Source organism: Sebastes umbrosus, chromosome 20, assembly GCF_015220745.1.
Source record: "Sebastes umbrosus isolate fSebUmb1 chromosome 20, fSebUmb1.pri, whole genome shotgun sequence".
NCBI lineage: Eukaryota > Metazoa > Chordata > Actinopteri > Perciformes > Sebastidae > Sebastes > Sebastes umbrosus.
This window is the reverse complement of record NC_051288.1, coordinates 23,642,023-23,665,579: the sequence shown is the minus strand read 5'-3', so window position 1 is coordinate 23,665,579 and position 23,557 is coordinate 23,642,023. Positions and strand designations below refer to the sequence as shown.

The following is a 23,557-nucleotide window of genomic DNA, read 5'->3' as shown; positions in this document are numbered from 1 at the left end:
CTTCACGGTGAATGTGAATCCAAAGTAGATAGTTATCTTAATGGTGACGTTATCTGCCAGTTAACGGCTAACGTACAAGCCCTACTCCATGGTAATGGGAATTCAAGCTCTTTTTAGTGAGCCGGATCATTTGGCTCAGCTCACCAAGAAGAGCCGGCTCTTTCGGCTCCCAAACGGCTCTTCGTTTTACCACTTCTGCCTTTTATAATTCAGCCAAATTTAGCGCTGTTTTGACCTATGATTAGTATGTGTGCACATATATCACTTAAATTATGATCCTTGTCTGTCATCACCTGATTGGTAACACGGACGTCATTAACACAACATTCAGTCACAGTCGGTGCATGGAGTGCCCGTGGCGCGGAGAATAACATCCTATCATTCTGCCTTGAATTAATTAAAGAAAGAAAGAAAAAAACGGCTCTCGGACGGGATCCGGCTCTTATCGTTCACTTACATGAGCCGGCTCAAAGAGCCGACTCGTTCGTGACGACACATCACTATTCCACCCCCCTCTTGTTTAGAATGGTACGTTCCACCTGCCAGGTGTGTTGAATGTAAAAGACGTTTAAAAGTGTTTCGGTTGTTTCATTAATGTACTCTACAGGTGTGTTACTATCTTCTCTATAATGTGCGTTCATCGAACGGTAAGTGATTTATTTATATAATTATTTGTTTGTTTGTCATTTGCACAGATAATTTGACTCTTTTTGGTGGGATGCTGGTAGGCATCATGCTCACTAGGACCAATTAAGAGCATTCATTAGTTTTTTGGGCGTTAGGTAATTAGTTAACTACAATCAGTCAACGTGCCTGTATGTTAGCTGTGTTATAATATCAATTTCTGTTTTAAACAAACACTATGGAATTATCTGTCAAGCTAGAATAACCTCAATATTGTTGGTGTCTGATTTTGGATCAATCTGACTATTTTCTGGGTTGTTGAATTTCTTATAATCTTATGACTCCATCTTGTGGCAGTGCTATGTACTGTCTGCTAGTCATCAATACCTAATAGTCTCTGGTTGTATTATATTTTTCTTACTTTGCTTTATTTTCAAGTCATTCAGATTTTCTTCTACTTTTTTTTTTACAGTTTAGCTTCAAGGAAGAGGTCCCAAATATTCCCCTTAAAATAAATATGTATTATGAAATTATTTATGTTAGAGAGAAATAAGAAAAACAATTAAGGGTATCACAAAAATAAGAGTATTATAATGCACACCATTCAGGTTAAGATAGTTTGTTTACTTGCAATAATTTTAATTACCTCTCTTGTGCATGAACATTTTGTATATTCAAAGTTTGGTGTAAATGTAGATTAGTTTAGTATCTTTACATCACTTTAAAATAAATATGCATTATGAAATTACTTATTTTAGGTAGAAATAAAAAAATAAAATAAGGGTGGCACAAAAATAAGAATATCATAATGCACACCATTCAGGTTAAGATAGTTTGTTTACTTGCTATAATTTTAATTACCTCTCTTGTGCCTGGACATTTTGTATATTCAAAGTTTTGGTGGCAATGTAGATTAGTTTCGTATTTTTACATCACTTTTTTATGAGTGAGAGCATTTAGAGCTCATTCACAGTATGTAAATTAAACAGTATGTTACCTGATGACACTCACCTGACAGCATGTTTATCCACATTTTGGTCTAAATATAGGCCAAGATAATCTGCACCATTTGTTTTCAACTCTTCACCAAGCATGAGATTAATATCAACACTCACCACCAGCTTTTATTAGAAGACATTTAAACAGAAAGGTTAAAAGAAAAACTCTCATAACTCTCTAAAATTCATCCAAACAATATTTCTCCAGAGAAGTTCAAGATCATCATCATTATAATCACTATCAGTTACATAGCTAAATATCTGTTATAGTGAAGTCCACAGAGATATAACATTTTATGAACCACACATTGGTCGCGTGGAAGAAGTTTCATGAAACAAAAATAACTCCATAAACTGAATAAAAACACATTAAGTCGAGCTGTATGTTGGTTTGCAGTATGAAGGCTAGTTCGATTAATTCCCTGACATCCACTTGCAGTGATGTTTTTTTTTTTGTACAGTTACACCTTTGCATCTCATCGTTTCTGTAGTCGTCTTCCTCTCAGACCCTCCAAACCTTGAATAAATGGCAAATCCCCTGTGTGATGGCAAAGAGCAAAAGACACAGAGAAAGCTGGCAAGAGCTACAAGAGCAGTTACAGCAAACACTGTCCAGCCGCCAAGGTTGGAGTAGGGACACCCTGTGTTGATGGTCGGCCTGATCGTCCATATTCATTCTCTTGTGATATCTTTGCAGTCCTCAAGATGGTGTCCTTTCTTCTTCTGACTGAGTCCTGTAAGTCCAGGACTCTTAGCAGCACTGCTCAGCTTCAATGAAACCTTCCTTTTCATGACCCCCAAGCTCGACCTCGGCGTAGCTGGAGTGACAGCCCTGGTTGCGGAACTTCATGGAGGGCCAGTAGTTATTGGTGCGTCTCTACGAACAACAGACAGTAGTTGCTAAAGGCCAGGCAGCAGACAAAACGTGCAATAGTGGAGGAAGTATTCAGATCCTTTGCAGAAGTGAAAGTGCTAATACCACATTGTAAAAACACTGCATTGAAAATGTTAAAGGGACTATTTGTAACTTTCAGAAATGCTTGTTAACAGCGACACCTGTGGCCGTTAAGTCAACGAAAGTCAGCGTCGGGCTCGCGCTTGCTCGCTCTACATAGACGTGAACGAGCATCGCTCAAAACAGTGAGGCGACACACGTCAGCTAAAAGCACAATATCACTCTCTATTTCATCTGCTTGGCAGTAATGTTAGCTGACCAGACGAAGGTCTCTCCATGAATCAATGCTGATCCTAGTGTTGGCTTCTCCTGCCTCAGCCTCAAGGAAGCAGTGGGGTTCCACAGCGAGCCCCGCTGCTTCCGTAACGTTATCGCTTCCCAACCGCAGCCGTAGAGAACAGGGGAGACACCGGCACCCGGTCGGACATGATAACGTTTCTCGCTGCAGAGCCCCGTCACTTCACAAGACACCGGAAACCTCTGTTGGTCTGGAGGAGCTGCAGCAGTTATTTCTGCACAAACGTCCACTCTACATTCACTAGATATTCTCAGAGCTAAACTAACTCTTCTGCAGTGTGGAGTGAGCGCGCGTTCACGTCTAGAGGTGGAGCGAGACAGCGAGAACGCGTGCGGTGTGTCAGTGAAGGCGAGCAGGCAGAGGAGACGAGAGTCCGGCCATACACGAGTGCGCATATGTGAGCGCGCATGTGTCCCGACCCGGTACACTTAAAAAGTTACAAACAGTCCCTTTAAGTAAACACAGTAATAATAAGTAAAAGTAAGTATAAACGGGAAAATCAAAAGCATTCAAAGCAGTGTCAATTATACTATTATATATTATATCCTTAATTTAAACAGATGTATGAATAAATAAACTTGACTCTACAGAACATATGAATTGTTTGTTTCTCACCTGCATGAGGTAGAACGGCGGAGCAACTGTGGGATGTGTGTTGATGTAGTAGACGGCCAGTAAGGTCAGAATGACCAGCAGAACCAGTGCAGCCACTACACCTGCTATAATGGCCGTGTTCTCTGTTATCCCCTTATTGTTCGGTGGACTCGTCTGTATATCTGAACGGAAGGAAAACAGAGATTCTTGTTATTGTTATAGCATGTAGAAGTGGCCGGCTAAAGAGGTGACTGTAAACACCAGGGACAACAATGGAAAAGGTCCAGGACCTCAGGTTCTGTCCTTGACAACGTCTCATATGTTTTACTATTATAAATATATTCTAATATTGTTAAACCAAACCAAAAAAAATATTCATTATCTCTGGAGAAAGTTGAATCCAAGTCGCACTTCAATTGTCAAACAAAAGTCTAGGGCTGCAACTAACGATTATTTTCATTGTCGATTAATCTGTTGACTATTTTCTCGATTAATTGATACGAATTGATGACAGAAAATTTTGAAAAATGTCGATCAGTGTTCCCCAAAAGCCCAAGATGACGTCCTCAACGTCTTGTTTGGTCCACAACTCAAAGATATTCAGTTTACTGTCATAGAGGAGTAAAGAAACCAGAAAATATTCACATTTAAGAAGCTGGAATCAGAGAATTTTTTTTTTTTTCTTAAAAAAATACTTAAACTGATTAATCGATTATCAAAATAGTTGCCGATTAATTTAATAGTTGACATCTAATTGATTAATTGTTGCAGCTTTACAAAAGTCCTGTCCAGTGATTTGGATTCATCTTTCTCCAGACATTGTACCACCAGGATGATTGACATGAACCTTCACTATCTGTTTCCCCCTTGAGTCTGCTGCTTCAGAGGAGTTTACCTTTAGTGACGGGCTGGTCATCGATCACTGCTGAAGAAAGTGTTGGACCTGGAGAAGACAGGTTGAAGGAGCTCGTAGATCCCTCAGGTAGCACCGGGATGTAGTCCTCACATGTGGCTTTTGCCTGAGTGAATGCCCACAGGAATGAATCAAGAAAGGATGAAACAGCTGCTCATATCTCTGTAGTATAAATGGGAAATGTATCTCACCTCTTCAGGGCAGTTATAATCTAACCACTCTTGTCTATGCCGGTCGATACCGTCAGAACATCTGAAACTCAGAACAAAATGAGAAGAGCCAGGCTCTCCGCGGCTTCATTACAAGATAAACCTTTCAAAATTTCATCCTACCGTTGAAGTGTGTTGCACCAGCCGCAGCCAGTTGTCAGGTTGGATGTTAGGCAGAGATCGCAGGTTGTGTGTTGAGGACAAGCTGGAGGAACCAGATACACAGTGTCCTGGAGTTAGAGAGGTGAATAACGAGTCTACGCTCTCATATATAAAGGCTGGTTTGTAAGGATACTTACTGGGCAGAGGCGTGAACTCAAAAGACGATCTGTTAGCAATCTTTGTGATGTTGATCTCAACACGATGATACTCGTAGATAGTACGGCGATTCGCTTCTTCAAGACAAATATCAAATGTTAGTGTGTTTGCAAGATTTATGTTTCTGCTCTTTGTGGTTTAAAGGCTTCACTGCAAAATGGGTTAAAATAAACAATAAAATAAATAAAACATATATTGTTATAACCAGAAATCATCTCCTTACTAAACTATACTTTGTTAGAGAACTGACCTGAGAGCTGTGAGGACGGGAGGCGTGCCATGAAAGCTTCAGACAGTCCCACTTTCACTGGATGCTCGGTGGAATTCATATTCTCCACCGGTATGGGGATCTGAAAAATAACAGCAGCGTTTGTTTTAAAGGGACTATTTGAAACTTTCAGAAATGCTTGTTAACAGCGACACCTGTGGCCGTTAAGTCAACGAAAGTCAGCGTCGGGCTCGCGCTTGTGCCCGCGCTTGTGCCCGCGCTTGTGCCCGCGCTTGTGCCCGCGCTTGTGCTCGCTCTAAATAGACATGAACGAGCATTGCTCAAAACAGTGAGGCGATACACGTCAGCTAAAAGCACAATATCACTCTATATTTCAGCTGCTTGGCAGTAATGTTAGCTGACCAGACGAAGGTCTCTCCATGAATCAATGCTGATACTGTGTTGGCTTCTACTGTGTGTCACAGCGAGTAACGTTATCGCCTCCCGCAGCCGGAGAGAGCAGGGAGACACCGGAGTTTTGGTCGGAGACGATAACATTTCTCGCTCCAGAGCTCCGTCACTTCACAAGACACGGGAAACCTCTGTTGGTCTGGAGGAGCTGCAGCATTTATTTCTGCACAAACGTCCACTGTACATTCAATAGATATTCTCAGAGCTAAACTAACTCTTCTGCAGTGTGGAGTGAGCGCGTGTTCACGTCTAGAGGTGGAGCGAGACAGCGAGGACGCGCGCGCTGTCTGAGTGAAGGCAAGCAGGCAGAGGAGCAGAGACTCCAGCCACACGCAAGCACGCATATGCGAGCGCGCATGTGTCCCGACCCGGTACATTTATACGCTTAAAAAGTTACAAACAGTCCCTTTAAGAGTGTAGAGATGATGAAGAAACTAGTTTAGTTTAAATCCATAACTTACGTCTCTGTAGTTGAAGACAATGGTTCCATTTATGTGGAGGACCGCCTGGAAAGTAAAAGCTCCTTCAGCCTCTCGGTCCTTTAGCTGCACTTTGTCCCACTGCACCACAAATAGATTACCTGAGCAGAGCAGGAGACAGACGCTGGTCAAAGAAAACCAGGAGCTACCAAACAATACAAACTTCCCCAGAGGAGCTCTTCGCTTACCGTTGTCCGAGTACCTCACTGTTGAGTTTTTGGAGAAGCTGGGGTCAAAGTTGGCCATGAGGGGAGCGATGTACTGCGTGGCAGTCAACATTCGATGAGTTATGTCCCCCATGAAGATGAACCCTGTGGGCAGTACAGATGTTAAATTCATATTGCATGTTTGTGCCCATTTACTACAAACTATGCATGCTGTAGTTTCAATGCATTTTAAACCTCAAATCTTTCTTGGTACTGACCAAAATGTGTTTGTATCAAAATATGTCAAGTACTGAAAGCTGGAATAGGATATTTGGTCAGAAATATAATCTTGTTTACTACCTTTTGATGAGATAATTCCTCATTTAAATGCATATTTTACACTATTTTATTCATGCAAAGTTCTTGTACGACGGCCCTGTGCAAGAACAACATTTAACTTTTGTGTCTTGTTCACTGTGAGGGATTATCTATCTGTAGCAAGAGTTTGACGACTGATTTTTATACCAAATGGAAATAAACGATCACCCCCAATGTACAATTGGTTGGCATGATGTAACCTAACTCCATTTAATGTGCTCAGTTTAATGTAGCCTGTGAGATTTAGTTAAAAGCTCTGGAAAAAGCTAGTAAACGGACACGTGTAATATGTGATGAACGACTACAATGCTCCATGCAGCCATTCAAACGATAGCAATGTACTATATTGTACGGTGTGTTTGTGGCTGTTCATCTCACGGTATAAAGTCATATCAAGACATGGTTGCTTGATTAAGAAATACAGTTTGTGCAAGACAATATCAGTTTTTAATTTCTATCTCCTGCACATTCTTTAGCATAGCATAATGTTGAATCAACAAATGACTCCATCGTCCATCATTATTTTCTTTGGGTTAAAAATGTAGGACAAGTCTTTAAGCAATTAAAATCATGTAAAAAAATGAAGGCATTTACAATTAACCAGATTCATTATAGCCTGGTATGTCTGAATATTTCCCCAGAGTCTCCTTCGGCACACTGGGAGATGTTCGATCTCCAGATTGGAAGAGCAAAGTAATGTAAAGCCAAACTCACCGCCAGTCGCTACGATGATTTGTCTCAAGTGGTGTCCGTAAAAAGGGAAATCAAAAGAAAGCGCCACCCTCTGTGGAAAAAGAAAACATGTCAGACATGTGGGTGCTAAATCAGATGGTTATGTATGTGTGTGTGTGTGTGTGCTCATCTCACCGCTGCCTGCCGGTGTGCGTTGGACAGTATGCCGTGGATCTGGACTTGGCTCTTGTGCAGGGTGTTCAGATCTACCCACAAGTCCTCAGTCTGGCTCTCTGTTGGACCAAAAGCCTGCCATGTGTAGTACCGCTGGGAGTCCTCCTGAGAGAAACAGGACACTCATTAGGAAAGTTTTCACATAACATTATTCATGGTGAGGTAGTTGAGAGTGGGTTTAACAGCCAGGGACTTGCATTATTAATCATAGAGAGTGGAGACGCTGGTATCATATGAAACTAGAGAACCTGAGGAATCCATTGGTACCAACCATGTAAAAAATAACGCTCCAAAGTCATGCTAAATTTTGGCGAGGGAAAAACTGGCATGGACATTTTCGAAGAGGTCCCTTGACCTCTGTATATGGATATGTGAATGAAAAGTGGTTCTATGGGTACCCACGAGTCTCCCCTTTACAGACATGCCCACTTTATGATAATCACATGCAGTTTGGGGCAAAACCAATGCAGTTTTTTGCATGCAGTGCAAATGTGTTATTTTCGCCTATAGTAAAATGGTGTATATAGCCCTGATACACTTTCACAATTTATTTTAATTAATTAATTAAATAAAATTAAAAACTAAAATATTGTATTTTTGTATCACATACTTGATTTTTAGGTTACAAAAAAAATAAAAAAATAATTAAAAAATAATAAAACTGAAACAAACCTGCAGCTTTTTTGCTTCTCAATTAATCCTTTCAGTAATTTATCATGTAAAACATTTCAAACATTTGAGGATTTGATACTTTTCTTTGTCATATTTGATAGTAAACTGAATATTTTCATCTTCACCTTGGGCTGTAGGAATTTATCACAAGCTTTTTCACTATTTTCAGACATTTTTTAGACAAAACAATTAATGAGATAATCGAGAAAATAATCTGCAGATTAATCCATAATGAAAATAATCGTTAGTTGTAGCCCTAAATTATATTTCATACACATCTCATCAAAAGAAACCTCAAGGGACTTCACCATCAGGCTGAAAACCATTGATTTACATTAATAATACCTTGACTAGAAGAACATTTATTGATTTATGTGTTTTGTGTATGTTTCCCCAGACGATGCCACATTAGGACAGGGGGTTCCCAACCTGGGGGTCGCCACCCTACAAGGGGTCGCGAGGATGAATCTAAAGAATTGTAAGGTAAGAAAAAAAAAAATCTGCTACGCAACATCCTATACTTTTTCTCTACCTTTTGCTTTTCTTCTTGTGTAAAAATACTCAGACAATCTGAGAAAAATCATCCTCTGATTGATCTGCTCATAAATCAAAGACAAATCCAAACAGGGCTATAAGAGCTGCTCTGTTTTAAAGGGTTTGGTTGGGAACCACCGCACCAGACATCTGGGATTTATCTCCTCTATTTCTGTCCAAACAGTTCCACTTGGGGGAGCTGTTTACACATTGCACACGGTGCTTTGACGTGGTAGGATCTCCATTCTTGATGGCATTATTAATGTATGCCACAGTTCAAGGTGACAGAGAGCAATGGTTCTGGGGTTTAGTGTGGGCTCAGAAAGTGGAGCAGTTAAATGCAGCGCTCTCACTGCCTCTCCGGCTGCTCCATATACAGCAAGTGACCCACTTTTTTCTCTCATCTCCACTGCCTGTCACCAGCCAATGTTTTCTAGAGGGTGGGGGTGTGGGATTTCTAGGTGAGGAGAAGGGAACAATCATATAGTTTCCCTCACAGCTGACTGATTTATTGAAGAGATTCCCATTGGACAAGAGGTGGAAGGTTTTGGAAATTGGGATCAGACCTCCCCCGAAAAAGGCAACAGCATCTTGTCCAAGTGAGTCATTCACGTGCACGCTCACGCGCACGTACTCACGCTTAAACAAACACTGTAAGTTGGCCGGACGAGGCTGTCGTCTGTTTTCAATTTGAATTGGAGGGAGAGGGGAAATAAAAAAAAAAAAACTACAACACGATTTATTTGGGTTGAATTTTACCGAGGCTGATTGAAGTGAAAGAAGAGTCTGCGACATAAGACACTAATAAAACCTCATCACACACACTCAAACAAACACACACAGATGCAAAAGGTAATGAGGGGAAAATGGCCCGGGACAAGTCCACCTGACGGAATAACAGTAACCTCCACTCAAAGCTTCTCTAGCTTGGCAGTGTAAAGATGATGACCCCGTAGTGAGGTCAAAGCTTCTACAGTGCAGTTAAATAGCTCTTTTTAAACCTGACAATAATCTTTTAGTTTCACTTCATTCATTCATCCTGACACTAGCTGTGTTTACATTCAACTGTCAAGCTAATTTTAAGTGAACTTTTAAATTGTTGCAAAAAAAAAGAAGAAGTGAATTAGGGACATTTCCATCAACTTGAATTGAATTTGCATTGAATTGAATTCTAATGCAACACTTCAAAATGTGCATGTAAATATGCCAAGGGAAATACGGGGTTCATTGTTGCTGATTTCTTGTTGGGAGGGAGAATATTTTGTTTTGTTTTGACCAAAAATAAGCAGGAGCGAGTGACATATCCATCATGCCTACATCATTTTCAGGTAAAACAAAAGCTACAGCATCAAACATCATTTATTTATTTTTTTCTATTATGAAGATCTTAGAAATATGCCATTTTTAGAGCTCTCATGTCTTACTCTCTAAGTCAACATTTAACAACCTCTAGAACCATTTTTGTGGCAATTTTTCTGTCGCTATTTTTCATGGATGCAGCTACAGTAGCTAGCTAGCCATATAGGATATTTGAAGCAAATTTTTGTAGTAGCCAAATGGTGTCACATGATGCCATTGGGCCCCAAAAGACTTTCCCCCGTAGACTTACGTGATCTCTTTTTTTCCTGCTAAAATAGTCGTGTCTAGAAGGTAACCCGCAAATTGCGAAAACTTGTGAGATTCGATTCCTATCTTAACCGTAACCATTCGAGGTCAACGGGGTCAATGTGTTACCACAACCATCTCGCGAGAGTTTTGCAATTTGCGTGTTACCTTCTAGCCATGACAAAAATATTGTCCATCAGGTGATATTTTTTGCAATAGAAAATGTAATTTACTTTCACTTCTTAGCAATAAACATTCTTTGTGATACAGTCCATTTAGCAGGTTTCTCTAAAAACAAATCTGTCATTTCACCCAGCAAAGTCTACGATCATCAGCTAGAAATGAGAGGCTGCTTTTGTCTACGTTTGTCTGAAATCGAGGATGCATTGTTTAAAAAACTGTATATGGAAAGCTTGAAAGGCGTAGCAGCAATGGGTCAGTTATTTGGATCTCACCACGACGCGTGTCATGTTGTCAGACAGGGTACTGATATCAAGTCCTCTTCCTTCAGTGTCGCGGGCTTCTCTGTGTTTGTGTGGGGTCTGCTGGTCCCTCCTGGTTCTATGAAAACCGGACAGACCCCCATCTGTCTGCAGAGGCGTCCCACTCTGTGCATCTAGAACAAGACAGACATTATGGTAACTGAACAGTTAACACACACATGTGGGCCCTGCATGCAGAGACAATCCAGGAGGACTGAATCCATGAATGAACAGATGTTTCTTGAACTCTGCAGGGCCATGATGTCTTTCTTGCCATGTTTTTGTCACGCTGTAGTAATTCTTCACCTGTTATTGACCATCAAATCCTCACATGAACAGATAAATTCCTGACTGATTGACTTCTGTTCTTGATTTCAAAAAGTGTGAAAAGAGCTCTAAAATGATCTGGTAAAATCTTTAAAAGGAATTGGAACGGTTATAAACCCCGCGGTCACATCTGCTCATTATTGGTTGCCATAATTTGGATCATTAACAGACAGACACGTCCACAGAAAATATAATCCATGTTTAGAACAATAACTCACACAAAGACAGGAAAAAAACAGGAAAAACATTTTCACGAGTGCATTTCCTTTACATCTATCATACAGAAATATTGCCATGATTTCTTTCTTATTTCTACATTTTAAACTAATAATGTGGCGTGTGTGTATTTTGGCTGAACCACAGTTGGTTATTAACTAATTGTGAATTATGATACAAGCTTCATTTGGAGTCAGCGTTCTTTATTGGCCAGTTATTCCCGTGAGTATTCCCGTCTCTGCTGACCACCTACATTTGTGTGGTTTCTTGTCATCTGTTCTACAGATCATAGATGGGTGTTTATATTTCTTCACATTTGGAACTTCTTCTTTTTTTGACAATAAACTCATCCATGACTCACTGTCCCGTGCACGTTTTATGCGAGATCAGCAGAACTCGCTGATCGTTCAGCCGAGCCAAGGCTGTCTTCATACAGAAGAACAAGTTGAAGGTTAAATCCAGTTTGCCGTCTAGATTTTATGTGAGTTGTTATTGAGTAATAGGATGTTTATGAACATCTTGACAGAGGGAAAGACAAGAGCCAACCTGCGGTTCAGACCCCCCGTCTCAGTCTCTTTGTTTTTAAATTGTGTTAACAACATATGACCAAAAGTATGTGCACCCTGGGTCCGGTCCACATATTTTTTTGTAGTTTTGGTCTGGAGCTGTTTTTCTTGGTTTGGCTTGGTCTGTTTGATCCAGTTAAAAGCGTCAGACAATCGTTTGCTTCCAGCTTTGTGGCAATAGTCTGGGGAAGGCCCCTTTCCTGTTCATGACAGTGGTTTCCTCAGTTCGGTGTGAAAGAACTTAACTGGCCGACCTCACAGATGCTCTTGTGGCTGAATGGGAGAAAGTCCCTGCTGCCAGGTTCAACATCTGGTGGGGAGTCTTCCCAGAAGAGTGGAGTCTGTTATAGCAGCAGACTAATGCCCATTGTTGTGGAATGAGATTTTTAACAATCACATATGTGTGTAATGTTTGGGTGTCCACATATTTTTGACCTACATAGTGGAAAGTAAATGTTTTTCCTCTGTGCTTAATGGGTTTAAATGGCATCAAAATATTACTACGACTTATTGGATATTTGGCATTTGGACTCTCTTTGTTCACTATTTGTTGGATAAAGCAGATGTTAGCAGTTGACCGTTAAAGGAATAGTGCAACATTTTGGTATGTCACGGTGAGGAAATTTTCCCACCCGGTTAATAAACTTTTGAAAACACCGGTGTTGCATTTTACAAGAGAAGATGACGCTGAATGTATGTAGAGCGCTTACTTTGATCTTTAACATTGGATGGCTGCGTGTCTGGCCTATCTGGTCCAGCTTTCGCTGCGGGGGCAGCAAGTTCCAACCCGGCGCCGCTGTGCTACACTCTCCGGCTGTGACCGCTCCGTCCTCTGCACGGCTTCATACCAAAAGTTTACGGGTTTATGGTTCCCTATTAGGTTTAAATCCGAAATATTGCCAAAAAGGGGCTTTTGCTCTTCGCTTTGACACCAAATCCCCTGCCATCATTCTGTCTGTCAACTCTCTCGTCCCGTGTGTGAAATCTGACTCCTGCTACTCTGAGCTGAGACTTACATTTTCAGTTTGTAGTGTCCATCGGCCAACTATGTATTGATAACATGGCGCTAACATGTGGAAATGAATGGGTTTTATTTCTATAAAACAGCGGGCAAGTAATGTAATCGGTGTATGCCCGAACACCGGGTAACACTGACTACCGCAGCAAGCCTACCTATCAGCGCCTCTAAAGCTTGCTTATTAGCATGTAATGTCTTGTTATTTTAATCCATATAAAAATTGGAAGTGTACGACGTTGTGGTTATATACAGGGTTACGTGTGGGACTATTTCTTGGCCAGACGCTGTAAACTGTTATGGTATACTGAATCAAATTGTAGTTATTTTTAGGCTCACTGAAGGATATATTGAGTTGCTCTTGTTGCATTCAAATTGAATGAATTGAATTAGATGCATCAAACAAGCGAAAAAGAAAAAAAAGCGACTTCGGAGACAAAATGGGACAAGAGAAAAGAAACATAGAGAGGTTATCACACACACAGGGGAGATGGATCTAATGAGGAATCTTGTTTGATTATGGTGCAGAGGAAGCTGTTTCCACGGCTTCAGAACAAGAGGCTCCTAATTGGGTCAGATTGGCAGCACTCATCATCATCATCATCACTAAACAGCTGAGGAGGCGAGGCGTCAAACAGCAGGGATGAGGAAGAGCTTTGAGGGGGAGGAAGACTGGAAGTGGCATATCAGGAACCATGCATTAGTTCTTATAGACATTAGGTCCTTTAGGAATGCAGACATCCTGTATATGATTGTATATAAACATTTTTCATTTTACAAACTTCTGAAGTGTTTGAGCTTCTTTCCTGGAGCTTCTTGTCTAACTGTCTGCATGTGGGCCTGGATGGACTACCGACAAAAAAAAAAGGGCTAAAAAGAGTTCAAGAGTGGGCTGGACTTTGCATAAGTGATGCTGACCTCCATAGCATGAGGTCTGGCAGACACATGTGTGTGTGCAGAACCTGCTCTGGGAATGTACAAAGTGGGGCAGAAAAAGACATCCTTGTCAATTTGAAGCAGGGCCCAAAAAATTCAACGACTAAAATGACAGATGTGACCAATTTGCGGATGGTTTAACAGTAAATCTACACTATGATGCCCCCTCTATTGGAATACAATGCATGGAGATTATTCTGACAGTCCTCCAAATTTAGAATATTCCTGGTAACTGTGTGAATTTCAGATATCCGGCTGTTTAATCCAACATATCTTGTCGTGCCAGGACCGTTGACCTGCGTGAGAATTAAACCTCTAATCCTGCAGATTTATTTTTAATGATTAACAAACATACATCCGCTGTTTTGAGATGATGGTATCCACTAAATCTGCGTCTGCATTGCAGCACCCACCTTATAAATCTAGTGGGTGTTGGGAGCCACGTCGAACTAGGACACATCGTTTTGAACCATATACAGTGTGCTATGGATATACACATTGTGTTCATTCATCCATTTACCGTCTCCCACGCTCCTATTTCCCATTCCCTCTGTCTCTTCCTATGTCTTTTTACATAAAACCTACAGTAGCTCTGGCGTTCTTTCATTACTTGTTTTTATGTCTTTAGCAGAATTCAAACTATCCATCATTTCATGTTGACACCAAAGAAACATAATAGGCCACATATTTTTGCTATTTGAAAGCAGCTTTTGAAGGCTAGACAGCAGCTGGACAACACAGACAAGACGAAAAAAGCCACCTTTCCTCAACTGAGACAAAAGCTAAATGGTCTTTCAGTCTGTTCAGCTGGATAAAGTCCAGGTGGTGAAAACAATCTCTGTCTGGTTAAATGCATAACACTTTGAAGTCCAAGCACATTGGAGGATACACCGAGGGCACAAAGGCATGTACTTGGTCCTGGAAAGGAAAAGCGAATTATCTGCAAGCCCAACAAAAGAGAACAACATCTTTGCTCCAGAGACAGAGTCGCTGAAGAGAGTGAACCATTATGTACCGTCCAAACACAGCAGAGGAGACATGATTAAACCTCAAGATACAAACAAAGTCTTGACCCTGCGGCGGTCCCGTATCGTTAGTTCGTGTCAGGACAAGGATTAGCAAAGCACCTGTTGATTTCTGGCAAACTCATCATTAGTGGAACAGTAATCACGACGCAACATCGTTGCTATGTATGTCAGCGCGTGTCATTGCAGTTCAGCACAGTGGTTTTATTGTCGTTGGAATTTAAAAGGGTGATCTGTGTTAAACCAGCCTGGAGCTTATGGTGTGGGAGGAAGCCATTTGGCACCTTAACACTCGGAGGAACAGCAGTAACCACAACACACAATCACAAACACTGGCAGCTGGACTGATAAGGACTGGAGAAGAAAAAGGAAAAATGTGGCGTTTAGATAAATATGGACAAATGGATCGGGCTCAGAGTTTATAAAATGTTTAATTTACTGTCATGGAGTTGTTTCTTGTTTACATTTGGAACAGATTTTCCATTTTTAGTGCAGCTGACATGTAGTTCCAGTTTGCAGATTGTTCCAGTTGTAGTCTGTTTTTTCAGTGTTGAAGTATTTATATTTTCCACAATAGGATTATTTTACAGTCAGGTGGTCCATCATGCAGGTGAAGTAGATCTGCATGGAACTTTTGTGTAGAGTTTGGTGACGACAGACTGTATATAAAGATGTATGACATGACAGCTCCCCAAAACATCTGGATCGCCCCCTGGTGGCTGGCTGCAGTATAGATCATAAACCCGCTTCCTCAATGTTAGCGGATGGGACAAGTGCCAAACTAAAAAGGCAAATTACACGTCAAATACATTTTTCCCAAAGATGGTTTCTATCATTTTAGGTAGTTCTCATCACGCTGATGTACTGTTCAAGTGTTTTCTGATAAGTTTGGTTTTAATTAGTTATTTGATGCTATAAAAAGGAGGTGAGACGTCATGATTGACAGCTGTGAGTCTCTCTCACTGACAAGCTGCGGCCGTGCTCCAACGCCTCGTCACTACTGCGCAGACTCTGGCTCCAAATGACATCAAAATCTCAAGATGACATCTCCCGTATCCAGAATATTTTCCCTTCTGTACAGTGGGAGGAAGTGAAGACGCGTCGTTCATCTATATATAGTCTGTGGTGCTGATCGTTTCAGAGAACAGGAACAGCCCTGCAACCAATTTGAAGTCTGCGATGTGTTCAATTTGGTGATGTGGCATGGTTTGCAGTCGTGAAACCGGAGTGGATGGTACTAATACATCCCCTTCAATCGAAGTGATTGAGAGCGTAGGAAGCCACCACAGCACCGCCTATTTAGCAAAGACCTGTTCTACTTTCTGGTGTGAGCTGGCACTGAGATGATCAGGCTGTGGGAAAAGAGCCCAAAATAGGGACACCTGCTGTGCAGCGGTGAGGCTGACAACTTGAACTGAAGCATTTGATTTTAGTGTATTTTAGTGGTGAAGATGAGTGTGGACATTTTGAGTTGTCTTATGTTAAGGGGGGGGGATCTATCTATCTGTGGTGTCTCCGCAGTGTGTCGGGTCGTCCTCTGCAGAGCCAGGCCGCTGATCAGAGGAACTGGGACCACAGGATAGGCCAGAGAAACTGGAGCACCGCTGATTGTCGGAGGAGGAGCGGGAGCGGAAGAACGGGGGCTGGCTAAAAATAATGCATCTCCAAGGAGAACAAAAATACATACATGCGCGTACACTCGTTCAGACACACACACACATAGGAAGGCAGCATACATATACAGGTGATGCACGGAACAACCAAGCACAGTATTTTTGGGTGATTAAATACAATTTGGGATGAGATAAAGCAACATAGAGAAGCAAGAAACTTTCCAAATTAGGCTCAGCTGCTGCTCTCATTGACTTTTTCTACTTTAATAAAAATGCCTGCTGGAATGAAAACGCCAGTTATGATTTACTGGTTAACCTCAAACATTTATCTGCTAAAATGCAGGATTTCCGATCACATGATTCAAATTTTTCAGGCAAGTGAACCCCAGACATTTGGTTCTTCAAATTGGAAATACAGCGTTTTTTGGAATAGCATCCTAAGAAAATCCAGACCTACACACACACACACATGCACACAGTCTTTCATACGCTTCCTGTGACTGACAGAGAGTAATGTCAAGGGACCTAATAGCTTCACACATATGCAAATCCATCATCAAACAAAGTTCCCAAAAACACTTTTCAAGCTCGCCTGTTGCCAGAGTTAGTGGGAAGAATTCAGGTCATATAATATTTCTTTCAACCTGAATATTTGGAAGCAGTCTTGACAGTCTATTCTGCAGAAATGCAGTCAAAATGGTGTTAATATTAGAAGAAATATGTCAAATATGCACGTTGGCATTGAAGAACGGGGGCTTACCTTGATGCTCTTGAGCCCAGACTCTCCCCAGCTCAGCCTGGGAGAGACAGATGAGGAGAACAGCACAAAGCCCCATGTCCAGCCGACTCTTCTTTCTCCCTCCTTCCCCGACTCGTTATCACTCCTCTTCTTTTCCCTGTTTCCCCCTCTCACTTTGGTGGAAGGAACGGGGCGCCTCACTCCTCCACTCCCCTGTCTTTCTTCTCCTCGCCTCTGCTCTCCCACACAGCTGCTTTTTGCTCACCTCAGCCAAGGTTTACTGCTTTTCTCTCCCTCCTCTGTCTGTCTGTGTCTCTTCTCTGCTTTACGTCCTTGTTTTGCCCTTTAGAGTAACTTCAGGGATGACGGGGTCCATCTCAGGAAAAGAGTTGACAAACAGCTGGAGTGTTGCAGAGTGAGGTGTTTTCTCTTTGCTCTTCTTTTGCTCCAATATTTTTTTTCTCCTTGAAATAATTCCTCACTCCCCCCCTCTCTCTTTGTCTGTCTGTCTCTTTCCTTGTGTTTGTCTCTCTCTAACAGAGCTCTGGATTATTGTAAGACTTCCACAAAGAGGAAATATTTATACAATTCTACATTTTTTCATTCCTTCCAAACAGAAAAAGGGGGTTGGAGTTGGGAGGAGTTTGTCTCCCCCATGTGGAAGCATGTTGAACCAAAACAAATGATGTGAGGTTGTTAAATAGTTGACATTTTGAGAAAAGCTTCCCTTGTGGTCGGTTTGAAGAAATGGTACACAGATTAACGCAAAGACTTTCTTTTTATTTGTTCTTCTTTTACAAGAGCTCATTAGAAAGTGTCATGTTGAGAGTGGAAAAAAGGTTTTATACAGAGGCGCAGTTTGCGTTCGTTCAGGGTGCTCACTGAACCCCCTAGAAATGCAACCACAAGCTGTGCGCTCCAGATCAGACTGGAGACGTAACCACTTAAAAGATGGGTGAGCAGTACTTGCTCTCTTCCGACGTTTGTGTTTTTTTAAACAGAAAACACAGGTTTTATACTGCAACATTTACTGAAAATGACAATAACAAATACAATACAGCCAGCAGTAGCCTTAGTAAACTGTCAGGCGATCACCTGGAGCTCCAGCTGTCACCTTATTTAGGTGTTTGTAGTGAAATGAGGAGGTATCATATAGATAACTCCTCATTTCAACATCAAGAAACAATCCTTGTCCATTGCAGCGCTTTCAAAGCGAGCGACAGGAATAAATACAAACAGGGCGTCCGACAAAAGTTCAGCTCAAAACGGTGCGCTATGCAGCCAGTTGGTTCATTCCAATAGAAAACAATGCAATCAAACTGATTTTGTCACTGACGCTTGCTCGCGTCATATCCTGTTTGGTGGGTGTAATATGTTAGCTACACACATCCCAGTACATTAGACCTCTCTGCGTTGTACACATTACATTAACTCTTGATTTTTTTGTGAACCCCCACCTCAAACTGCGCCTATGGTTTTATATCTTTCAAATCTATGCTGAAGAGTTGTTCCTGTTCATACAAACTGACCTGACTGATTGTTCTATCTCCCATTTGAAAGGATGTGTTGATGTGGTTGGTATAAGAATGATCCAGATACCAACATTTTAATGTTTGGAAGAAGCACTTAGGAAGTGATGCTTGATGAAAACTGCTAAGAAGAAGCCTCACATGCCCATTTTATGACCTCGTCCTCCTGGCAGTCTGGAGGGTGTATCTAGGCTAGTGACAGGGTGGTTATCAAGCAGCCTCAGATGTTTGGAGTCTGTTTCCTGCCGCCAGTTCTGTAATTAATACATTAATTTAATTTCAATGGAGACTGTCCAGAGAGTGTTTCTTTATTCATCAAATTGCTGCAGTTTGGCAGGATCCCAACACAGCTGGACACGGATAAGTACAAGAAGGATTTATTTTTCTTCTCCTTTTGCCACTCGACAGGGTCCAAAAGTGAAAACTTCACTATTTGCCATAAGTAGTGCAAATCACTGAACTATATAATAAACTGTTTATAGACACTGAATTGTTTTTGAGGAGCTCCTGGAAGAATATACACCCTGCTCACTGATTAGTAATGCAGAGCCGGGTCTGAATGGGACTGGTGCGGGCTCCACAGTTATTTAATCCACAAATTAGTAACTTCTGAAAGTCTCCAGTTGCATTCAATGCTTTTGTGCATTAATGCATTAATGCTGCCTTAATCCAACATGTTTTTCAGGAACCTAGGACACCAGGAGCACATCTGTTGCATCCGTTACAAGAATTCCAGTCCGTCGCTGCTGATTAGTAAGAAATGGCCTCTTTTTGGGGTCCAATGGCTCTAAGAATCAGAAGCAGGAAGAATTTAAAGGTCCAAAAACCTAAAACACCTACAGCAGAGAATAAGAGAAACTCACCGTACAGATGAGAACGTCTGTGTTGCCTTGAAACGTAGAGTTGTGTGTGCAAAAACTGCTTTCATGTGTGTTTGTTTGGCAGCAGCCGCTGTCGAGTTTATATAGTCTATACATACAGTATCTGTGTTGACCGCCTTTGTGATGCTTTATTCTGCTGTTAAAGTGACTTATGGTACGTGTCCACAGCCTCCGTGCTTTCCACGCCCCCCATTCATTGTCTATGTAAGCAGCCGCGCAATGCATTCTGGTAGCATGGCGTTGCGATTCGAGAGACTAGGCGTCACGACGCCCGCTCCTCATTTGCATAAAGTTGAGGGCTTGTCTACTTTATGCAAATCACGGGCGTCCGACGCGACTCGCCGCCTCTCGAAACTCCCGAGGATCTTTTAAAATAAACGTTGTCGATCCAAAATGAAGACAGATTCAGCAACTGTGTGGATTATTTCTCGCCTCAAATGTTTTCAGAAACACATTTCAGTGAACTATTTACGTGAGATAAGAGAAGAAAGTTTCCAAACGAGCCTCCATACTGGTTCCGGTTTGAAAGCTGGGAGCAGCAGCCAACGGCGGGAAAGCGTTCGTCCAATCAGGAGCCGAGTGCCTTGTTTCTAGGGAAATGGTGCATTTGTTTGGGACTATTTTCAACCGTGGATGAATACATATTGGGTGCCCTGGTGAGTATTTATAGCAGGACTCTGTATGTGGGATTGACCCAAAATAAACTACATTCATGGTAATGAATGAACATGTCACCCAGTGTGACTCATCTGTGTGTTTTTAATCGTATTTGGATAATTGAGCTCTATGTCACAGAGGAAGAAGCTATATCAGGCTACACAGATGACACGTGTTAGTGGGATCAATTCATTGTTTTGGTCTTTTCACAGGATTAGTTGACAAGAAAGAAAATTAAGAACATAACCAGCCGCATCCTTTGATATTTGCAGCACGCGATGTTCTTGATTATATCTCCCAGTGGGATGAGGATGATGACATATCGGTACTGTTATACCAGTTTATTCGTACCACACCGTCATGGCCCGGTGCACGCAGCTGCACGCAGAATACACAGTGATTGATGCACGACATGTGGAACCAAAGTTCACAACTGCAAATTGCGCCTAGAGACTTTTAGCCGTACGCCATTAGCAGCAAATGCTGAGATTAGCACAACAAGCGGGTTGGCGTATGAGTCAGTCACACTATGGCAACCGCTGTAGGATGTGAATAGAAAGACATCCAACATGCTAATGCACATTCTATGGCTTCACCCAGATGTACCGATTACCGGGAAGGGTTAAGGGGGACATATCATGCTCATTTTCAGGTTCATGTTTGTATTTTGGGATTCTACTAGAACATGTTTGCATGCTTTAATGTTAAAAAAACACATCATTTTTCTCATACTGTCTGTCTGAATATACCTATATTCACGCTTTGTCTGAAACGCTCCGTTTTAACGCATTTCAACAGAATGGCAACAGAATTGCGTTGCTAGGAAACAGCTTGGGTCCATGTTTACATCCTGTCAGCTGATGTCATTCACATACACTGCAACAGGAAATAAACTGGGACACATTTAGTATGTTTACGTTTAAAACTGTGAAATGGTCTAAATATTGTAGATTTGTGACATCACAAATGGACAGAAATCCTAACAGCTTGTTTCAAACGCACAGTTTCTGAATACGAGCTGTGTGTATTTCTCCATGGATTGAGTGTTTTGATACTTTCACAGTATTTATATATCACTTAAACCTGCTTTATAATATAAAAGACATGAAAATGTCACTTTTTACAATATGGGACCTTTACGTGTTTAATGTTAAAATAAAGCCATGGTCGAAGTAATTGAAACTCTCCTCCCATTTTTATTCTATGTATTTTCTATTTTCAGTTTCACAGCATAAGAGATGCTTTTCAGTTTTATAGCCTATTGTGACCTCTTGCCTTCTGGGAGAGTGTCTGTTCAGTGTTCGTAGTTTGTACAGTGTAATACAGAAGTGTTAATTGTTACTTATTTTTATAATGAAAATAGTTTACCAAAGTTGCCAGTGGGCAAAATGCGACCTCAGTGTTTGACGTCTGCACTACTGTCTGTTCAAAATAAAGGAACAGAAACGCATTTGGGAAGGAACCGAAACTTTTGTGCACGTTACACCCTCGGTATTAAGATTCACACCAAGCAACTATGAAATGTGTCCTGAGCAGCCGAGTTAATCTTATATGCACGTGGACAGGTCGGAGACAGGAGGATGTCATGTAGAGAAGAGACGGGCCTTGACAAATTCTTGCACAGCTGTTGAAGATGATAAAAAGTGTAACCACGGACTCTCTGTTGAGAAAATCTCTGCTACTCTTCCAGCATACACACAATATCTTATTCTGCTGCACAAATAATGCATGTACAAACAGGCCAAAAGGACGGTTGGTATAGGTAATACGACCAGGTGTTACACAAATACGAGGTGTGGTCTTGCTTTTGATTTTCTTTGTCACATCCGTGGGAATATGTTCCCGAGACAGACTAAACAGGTTTAATCCTGAGGGTAATAACCTTTAAAGGTCCCATATCATGCTCATCTTCAGGTTCATACTTGTATTTTGTGTTTCTACTAGAACATGTTTACATGCTGCAATGTCCAAAAAAAACTCTTATTTCCTCATACTGTCTGCCTGAATATACCTGTATTTACCCTCTCCGTCTGAAACACTCCGTTTTAGCGCATTTTGACGGAATTGCAATGGAATTGCAATGGAATTGCGTTGCTAGGCAACAGCTTGGGTCCATGTGTACTTCCTGTTAGCTGATGACATTCACATACAATGCAACCAGGAAATAAACTGGGACTCATTTAGAATGTTTACGTTTAAAATTTTGTAAAGGGTCTAAATATTGTATATTTGTGACATCACAAATGGGAAGAAATCCTGACGGCTTGTTTCAAATGCAGAGTTTCTGAATACGGGCTGTGTGTATTTCCCTGTGGATTGAGTGTTTCGATACTTTCACAGTATTTATATAGGACTTAAGGCTGCTTTATAATAAAAAAAAACATAAAAAACTCACTTTTGTATAATATGGGACCTTTAAAAACTGGTTTATCAAAAGAGGCTTGTTTATGAAATACATCCACACAACCTGACTTATTTGTGGAGAGTCTTATTCTGAGATACTGAATATATAAATGTGTTGCTGAGAAACAATTTGAAATAGCTCACAATCCAGTTTAAATGAAGTTTAACAATAGTCATTGAAGGAGATGACTGCCTTCTAGTTAAAGATGCTTGGATGTGGGATTCTGAAGTAAATCTGTGAAGAAAAACTGCAGTTTAATCAGCCAAAAAACAAATCTTAAAGTCAGTTCGGGTTATCGTAACGCAAAGGAGTTTAGCTTGATGGTGAAAAAACAAAGTTGCTGTCTTGACATGATAAATTTGTGAATTTTTTGATCAATTGGGGAAAAAAACTGCTTAACAATCCAACCCATCCAGGCCGCCCTGTGGGCAGAATGGTTTCTGTCTTGTGACTCCTCATAAACCTACATGATGTTTGTTTCCCTACACACAACCACAATGAGCCCAACAGCTTTTATGAATCTGGTAATCACCGGACTTTTCCCGGTTCCCTACTTTACAGACTATTTAGTTTGCTGATTCATGTGGGGAGTTCATTAAAAGCACATTCAGCGATATTTGTTACAACATCCAATGGCTTTGCCAACATCCAACGACTTTCCTGACTCAGTATTGATGTTGCGAAACTCAGCTGTGAACTGGGTGAATAATCAGTCGTCAGCTAAAAGGAGGTTTTGGGATTTGGGATTTGGGATTGGGGCGTACAACTCTCTAATTTGAACTGGATTTTGCTTTCTGTGCACTTGGATGCACTTAGAGGCAATAAGCAAGGGAGTAGTATTGGGGAAAACCTATTACGG

At 41.2% G+C, this 23,557-nt stretch overlaps 1 protein-coding gene across 1 annotated transcript; it reads right to left on the bottom strand.

Annotated features, from left to right (window-relative positions):
- Positions 1-1,728: 1,728 nt before the first annotated feature.
- LOC119479614 (plexin domain-containing protein 1-like) lies at positions 1,729-17,811 on the bottom strand. The gene is made up of 13 exons (XM_037755405.1): positions 17,249-17,811; positions 10,764-10,924; positions 7,459-7,602; positions 7,306-7,375; positions 6,256-6,378; positions 6,050-6,168; positions 5,160-5,259; positions 4,891-4,986; positions 4,715-4,796; positions 4,574-4,634; positions 4,365-4,488; positions 3,491-3,651; positions 1,729-2,499 (listed from the first exon to the last, which is right to left on the bottom strand). The coding sequence occupies exons 1-13, from the start codon at positions 17,322-17,324 to the stop codon at positions 2,374-2,376; spliced, it is 1,443 nt and encodes a 480-aa protein (XP_037611333.1). The 5' UTR covers positions 17,325-17,811; the 3' UTR covers positions 1,729-2,373.
- Between the last annotated feature and the right edge of the window lie 5,746 nt (positions 17,812-23,557).

What these genes read in the sequence shown, in the direction of transcription:
- LOC119479614 (XM_037755405.1), bottom strand. Translation starts at nt 17,324, where the DNA reads ATGGGGCTTTGTGCTGTTCTCCTCATCTGTCTCTCCCAGGCTGAGCTG. An exon ending in TGAGTTCACGCCTCTGCCCA is followed by an intron (nt 4,797 to 4,890) that starts GTAAGTATCCTT and finishes TGGTTCCTCCAG; the next exon opens with CTTGTCCTCAACACACAACC. An exon ending in ATTATAACTGCCCTGAAGAG is followed by an intron (nt 4,489 to 4,573) that starts GTGAGATACATT and finishes GCATTCACTCAG; the next exon opens with GCAAAAGCCACATGTGAGGA.